Genomic DNA, 7,012 nt, shown 5'->3' on the forward strand with positions numbered 1-7,012 from the left:
AATTTTGCTTAACGCAACACAACTTAACTTAAGTGTTCCCGTTGTAACACAATAAAATTCATTTCATTGTACTAAAGGTGGTTAAAAATTTAGACGCACATTGCTCATTTAAAGAAACTTAGAACTACAAGTAAAATTGACCTCATTTCAATTAACCTGACAATGTTTGTATCAATTAAAATGTAGAACTCTAACTTAAACATGCAAATGAATAAGAGTTTTATTCAACATTTTTTTCTCTCTGCTTTTCTTAGACTTAAGGGATATATTTATACTATCTTTCGTGTTTACATTTTATCTTGCTTTTTATGGTAATTAAATTGATTTATTGACCTACTTCAGTATATTTTCTGCCTGCTATAACGTCTCCTTTTTTCTTCATTTGTAGGTTAAAATCGAGTTAACCTATTAAATATAGCACACATTTAAGACTGAGAACCGTACGCTTACATAGCTACACGTGTGGTTGAATTTCATTCGGCTAGGTTAGTTTAGGTCAGGTTTTGTTAGGTTAAGATAGGTTAAACCTCTATGTAGGTTAAGCCGACGCTGAATTAAACGGTACCGCAAACAAAACGGGACAACACAATGAGTTTAATTGTGTTTCGTGAGGTTAGGTCAGGTTAGGCTAGGTTAGATTTATTTCTAGGTTAGGCACGAGTTGACCCATTCGATGTAGCACATATTTGCTACTGGGAAAATATGCTTCCAGAGCTTTACGTGTAGTTCAATAAATTTCTGTTAATTCAGGTTAGGTGAGGTCAGGTTCCCTTGGGTAAAGTTATGTTAAATAAGTTGATATCAGACAAGGGTTGATCCTTCACAGTTGTCGACATATTTTTGAAGTGAAAATTTGCATCACTGGCATTATTTTGAAATTTATTTGCCTCAGTGCATGATTTTTCGTCATTTTTTGAGGTTATGGCTCAACCATGACGTGATGGGTGATTTTTGATACCGAATTTGAATTCAGCGCCCCAAAATCCATAGGAATACGTGTGTCTTGTTACCAGATCCGCACACTTATTTTTTTGTGTGGCTGTGTAATAAACACACTCGTCCAGTACGACGACATCCATCCAAATATAACCTAGCCAAACATTGCTTAACTTCAATGATCAAATGAGACGCCATAAACATTTCCATGTCTCCAAGTCGACAATTTATATTAATATTATATTAATTAATATACTAAAAATCCAATCCTTTATAGTTGGGCACTTTTAATTTCAAAACAATCAAAATTAAAAGGAATCAAATTGAAGCACTGACAATAAAATTTTACTTTTTTCAAACTGGAAAACTAGAAATTTCTAAATTGAAAATTAGAATTGAATAGAAACTGAATTTTTTAAATGTAAAGTGCTTAAAGTAAAATGAGAACATTTTAAATTTAGTAACTGTTTTAAAGAAGTTTTGTTTTAATTCAGGACCTAAATAAAGAAGATTATATGTTCTTGAAATTTAAAAACTCAGGATTGGAACATATATCGAGGCATCCTAACGGTAGGGTGCCAACGCACGCGACACGACTTGACGGTACATAACCAAAAATAAAAGCAATAAAAAACTAACCGAGAAGTTAGCGCTAGAAAGTCTTGCTCGTGTAATTGAGCAAGATGAGGCTAGAAGTTGGCCAAAACTAAAAGGTGCTTCCTCGCTTCATCAAATCATGAAAGTTCTATCTCGGGCGAGCAAAGCATGAAGGTTGCCACTTTTCGCGTTTAGATTATAAGCGAGAAGTGGCACTTTCATGCTTTGGGGATTGTCCATATATTACGTAAGACGTTTTTCTGTTGTTTGAATGAAGACGAAAATAATATTTTTATCAAGTTGAAAAGGACACAGCGATATAAACAAAAGAAAAAATTCTTACGTAATATATGGACGATCCCTTGCTCGCCCGAGATAGCACTTTAATGTTTTGATGGAGCGAGCGAGCATCTTCTATTTTTGGCCAACTTCTAGCTCCATCTTGTTCAATTCCGCGATCTAAAACTTTCTAGTTCTTACTTCTTGGTTAGCTTTTTATTGTTTATATTTTTGGTTAAGTACCATCTAGTCGATCGCGTGCGTTGGTATCCTACCGTTAGAACGCCTCGATATTATTAATAAATGCAGTACAAAATAAGATACTATACCATTAAAATTCTATTGACTCAAAATTTCACAGATAGGAGGGCGAAAGAAAACTTTTTAAAAAGCATTTCTTGTAAACGGATCAAATGATTTTGATGAAAAAATATATTTTCGAAAGGTCGGTAAGATGAAAGGATTTTTTTTAACCCTGACTAAAAATACAGATGATTTTTTTTTTAATTGTTCAATAATTTTGTTGAGTTCATGATTTAGAGTGAGACCTGCGTTTTTTTTAAATATCGTTAAGTTGTCTCCTTCAACATATTTTTTCTCCAAATTAATCGGAGTGGGATGTCATGATTAAAGTTAGTCTTTCCGAAATTAAAAAAAAAAAAGTTTTCACATATTTCCTTGCTCAGATTTTGTTTCAATTTTTCTCAAAAATTGTCTCATTTGCAGAACTATCTATATCTATATGATAGAATAACCTTCTCAAGAAACTTTCTTCTTCCTTTTCAATTTATTGTAACTTTTTGACCAAAAAAAAACTTTAGTCGCAAAAAATTTGTTTTCCTCAACTCAAGTGATTCGAAAAATGGATCCAAATAAATTTCTTTTACAATTTGCAAAACAAAAATCCAGAATGAGTTTAAAATTTTTAATTATATATTAAATGCCGAACTTTCACATCTAAATTTTTTAAAAACTTTTTACATATATTTTTGATACCCAAAAAGGCCATGTAAGAAGAGGGTCACGTGAGCAAAGCTGTTCCTCAATTTTTCTTTCCCAACTTTCGTCTAAACGAAATGAGGTATTGCTCTGAAAGTTTGGAAAATAAAAGAGAAGGAAATAAAGTGCATGTCTCTGCTTTGTTCCAGTAGATATTGTAAAAGAAAAAAATTTCGAAAAAATAAAACTGGAAGTTACACCAGTACTTTTCTTTTCCAACTTACGTCCACACGGAATGAGATATCGTGTTGAAAGTTTGGCACGCTAAATAGAAGGCACGAAGGAAGGTGCCTCTGGTTCTAAATAATTAGAATTGCGAAAAAAGATTTTTTAAATTACTAATTTGGAGAAATATCGATCGTACTGTAGAACCCTGTAAGCAACTTTCAATGTTTTCAATGGGCTTAGTTATGAGGTTTATATTTATTAGAGTGGGGCAAAACAACAAAAATAGCTCACGAAAATTATACACGAATAATGCAAAAACTAATGTTTGCACTTGAACTGCAAAATAAATGAAATTATTTCAACTTTCATTTTTAAATATGGGTGAAAAAATATGGATCTCAGGACTGACTTGAGCAGCTGGTCTACTCGGTACATGTCCTTGCAATTTAGATGAGAAAGACATTTTCCCCAAGTTTCGCAGTATTTTTCTACTAATAATTTCGTTAGATGAAAAATAGTTTGCTCTTTTTTTACCACAAAAATTAATCTGATATAGATTATTTTCAACGGACAAAGGAGGAGGGGGTAATGAAGCCCCACCATGTGGGAAATCAGCAAGATTCAATTCCTGCCAGTTGGATCCTTGCATGTTGGATCCTTGCAAACCAGAGCCGAGGGTTGTCATCATTGGTGCAGGGATGGCTGGCCTATCAGCAGCGCATCGACTGACTCAATGCGGTTTGCAGAATTTTACCGTTTTAGAAGCTACAGACAGGTGAATTTCTTTCATTGTTTAAATAACTAACATTTTCTAGGCGATGCTTTTCAAAAAGGTGTCATACAGAAAATACCCCCACTGTTCACCCACAATCTTACTAAGATTTTATAAACCTAGGGAAAAACATTCATACAAATTCTGTTGATTAAATAAACGTAAATTTTTTATTAAATTTTTATTTTTATTTCAATGTACAAGAACCTCTGTTGATTATACAATTCTCAATTTGGAAGAAAATTTCTTCAGAATATTTTACTCAGCTTTTATACAAATAGATCCCTGTTAAAATTAAAGTTCAGAAATTTAACAAATAAGAATAAAAATAGTTTTATGAAAAACCGCTCCCACAATTTTTTAAATTGCGTATAGAAAATATCCAAACATCATCCGAGGAGGGAATTCTACAAAAAAAAGTCCAGTAATATCATTTCTTAACAATGTTTTGTGCTAAAGGAATATTTAAACTCGTGTATAATCAACAGTTATAATTTCATTTCAAAAAAATCGCGTAGCAGTTTTCACTCTATATTTAATTTTTAACAATGCCCGAGTAAAGAATATTGTATTATAATTTTTTTTTCAAAAATTCATTTTTTTTTATTGTTGAAAATTCCTAATTCTACTTAAATATTCTTCTCTTTGGTTAAAAAAATTACCTATTTGGTTATGAATTCGTTTTTTTTTTATTTAATTCAACTTTTTTTATTTAAACTATAAATAACTTTTTTTAAATATCAAATATAACATTTTTTGTTGATAACGATTTTTTTTGATAAAAATTTTATTTTTTATATGGTTTTGTAGAAAATTCTGCCATTTAGTTGAGAATTCGAATATGTGGATACAATTTAACCTAATGATTAAAAATCCATATTTTCAGGTTAAAAATGAGTGTTTTGTAAAGAGATTGTCAAGCTTTTTTCGTTGAAAGTCTACTGTTTTCTTTAATGTTCTTTAATTCTGGTTTGAGATTAATTTTTTTACGTTTGAAACTTCAACATTTTTGATGATTTTTTTTCTCTATTGACTGGAAAAACTTTCTGCCTTGAAAATTTATCTCTTTTGTTGACATTTAATCTTTTTTGGACAAATTCAAGTGCTTTTGATTTAAAATAATAAACGTTTTTGTTTGAAATATCAACTTGATTTAAAGTTAAGCTACTTTGTTAAAAATGAGTTACAACAGTTAAAGTCATGATTTCAGTCAAAATATTATTTTTGTTGAAGTTTGTTCCTTTTTTTGGCTGAACATTTAATTTAAAAAAGTTAAAATTGATATACCCCATATTTTTGCTTAACACTTAAGCTTTTTAATTGAAACTTCGATTATTTGCTTGAAAATACATTTTATTTGTTAAAAATTCGTATTTTTGGTATAAAATCAATCTTCTTGCTTAGAAATTTATAATATAGTTCGATTTTTTGTTAAAAATAAGTTTGCCTAACTGCGAATTTAACTAATCTATGTTGAGTTGAAAATTCATATGTTTGGTTGGAAATTTAACTATCTGATTGGACATAAAACTTTTTAGTTTAAACATCAACTATTAAATTTTTCGTTAAGAATTTATCTTTCTAGATTGAAAATTGAAGAACTTGGTTAAAAGTTGAGCTACTTTATTTAAAATAATTGCTTTTGGTTAAAGACTCATTATTTTAGTGGTAAATTCATCTCTTGACTAATTGAACTATTCTCTAGAATTTTTTTGTTGAAAATTAACTTTAAAATTTAAAATTGGAACTATTAAATTGTTGACTGAAACTTTATCTTTCGAGTTGAAAATTTAACTGTATGGTTTAAAATGTATGTCTGTTGTGGAAAATTCATCTTTTTTAATAGAAAATAATTATTTTTGTTTAAAACTTCATCATTTTACTTGAATATTAAATTCTTTAGTTGAAAATTTAAATGTTTCGTTAAATTTTTTGTTATAAAAAATTTTTTTTTTCAACTAAAAATTTAGCTATTTCATTTTTCGTTGATATTTTCTTTTTTAGTTCAAAATTCAACTATTTGGTTAAAAGTTCAAGTCTTTTTTTAAATTTTCGTCATAATTAATGAATAATTACTGAGTAATAATTAATAATAATGTAGTAATATAATAATTATAATAATTATAAATAATAATTAATATGAAATCTGTACTATCATAGGGGTTTTAAATGACCGATCGGATGAGGTACTTGTCACATTACGTGAAAATAGATATCTGCACTAACGATCTGAGACATTCCTCAAATTCAGAATTTTACGTTTTTCTATAGTTTTAAAATTAAACTTTATTTGCGAAATAGATCCCTTCGCTTTCCTTCGCTCTGCTGGGATTCGAACCCAGGATATTTTTTCACAGATAAAATAAAAAAATAATAATAGATTCATAGTAGATAGATTTGTGTGCTTTTTCCTCAATTAGCCATAGTTTAAATAATATTGTTTAAACTGTGATTCATCTTTCTCTGACCCTACAAAGAAGATCGGAAGAATAGTTTCCTTAAAAGAATAGATTTCTTTCTCCAATGGTACCGAGAGGATCCCGAGACATTCTTGGTTTAAAAGAATTCTATAGTATCCGATAATTAATGACCCGCAATTAAATTTTCAGACCAGGAGGTAGAATCCACTCGTGTTGGTTGGGAGACGTTGTGGCAGAAATGGGTGCAACCTGGATAGAAGGAGGATGTGTATCAAATCCAGTATTTACATTAGCATCTCAAGAGGGACTTTTGAAGCCTCCACTTTTTAGACCTGATGCCAGCCGAGGACTTTTTTGCACCAGTGATGGCCGGGCAATTGATCTTCCAGTTAGCATCACTGCTTATCACGCGTTTAAACAAATAGAGCAACAAGCAGCTAGTCTATTTGCTCTAGGTTGTGGCAGGACTCACGGCTCCCTATTAAGTTTCATGGGAGTTCGAATTCAACAGGAACTTCACAATTTTCCTGAAGAGCAACGGTACCATTTTAAAAAGCTTATATTTCTATTTTGTCGTCCTAATGAAGAGACTGAATTTTTATAACTGAATTTTTATTAAAAATGAGTTTTTTAGGGTCTCGTAGCCCCGGGTGGAAACCCTTGTAGTTTCGGTCGGGTGTTCGTCCGTCTGTCGTACTTTTTCAAAGAAGGGGAAGTGATGGAAAATGTTGGCAGGGGAAGTAGGAGAAGTAAGGATTAATGAAGGGATGGGAGTAAGGGCTAGGTGGGGACAGATGCAAGGGAAAGTAAAGGGGGGAAGTAGGATAAGCGAGGGTAAGTG

General features: G+C 30.9%; 1 protein-coding gene across 1 annotated transcript in view; it reads left to right on the top strand.

The window, feature by feature from the left end:
* Positions 1-7,012, top strand: part of LOC117180804 (peroxisomal N(1)-acetyl-spermine/spermidine oxidase-like) — a 22,150-nt gene that overhangs the window by 4,242 nt on the left and 10,896 nt on the right. Inside the window, exons 2-3 of the mRNA XM_033373314.1 lie at positions 3,536-3,754; positions 6,361-6,711. Coding sequence (XP_033229205.1) covers positions 3,536-3,754; positions 6,361-6,711 — 570 coding nt within the window. The remainder of the gene's footprint in view (positions 1-3,535; positions 3,755-6,360; positions 6,712-7,012) is intronic.

The sequence above is a fragment of the Belonocnema kinseyi genome, chromosome 9, assembly GCF_010883055.1.
Source record: "Belonocnema kinseyi isolate 2016_QV_RU_SX_M_011 chromosome 9, B_treatae_v1, whole genome shotgun sequence".
NCBI classification, from domain to species: domain Eukaryota; kingdom Metazoa; phylum Arthropoda; class Insecta; order Hymenoptera; family Cynipidae; genus Belonocnema; species Belonocnema kinseyi.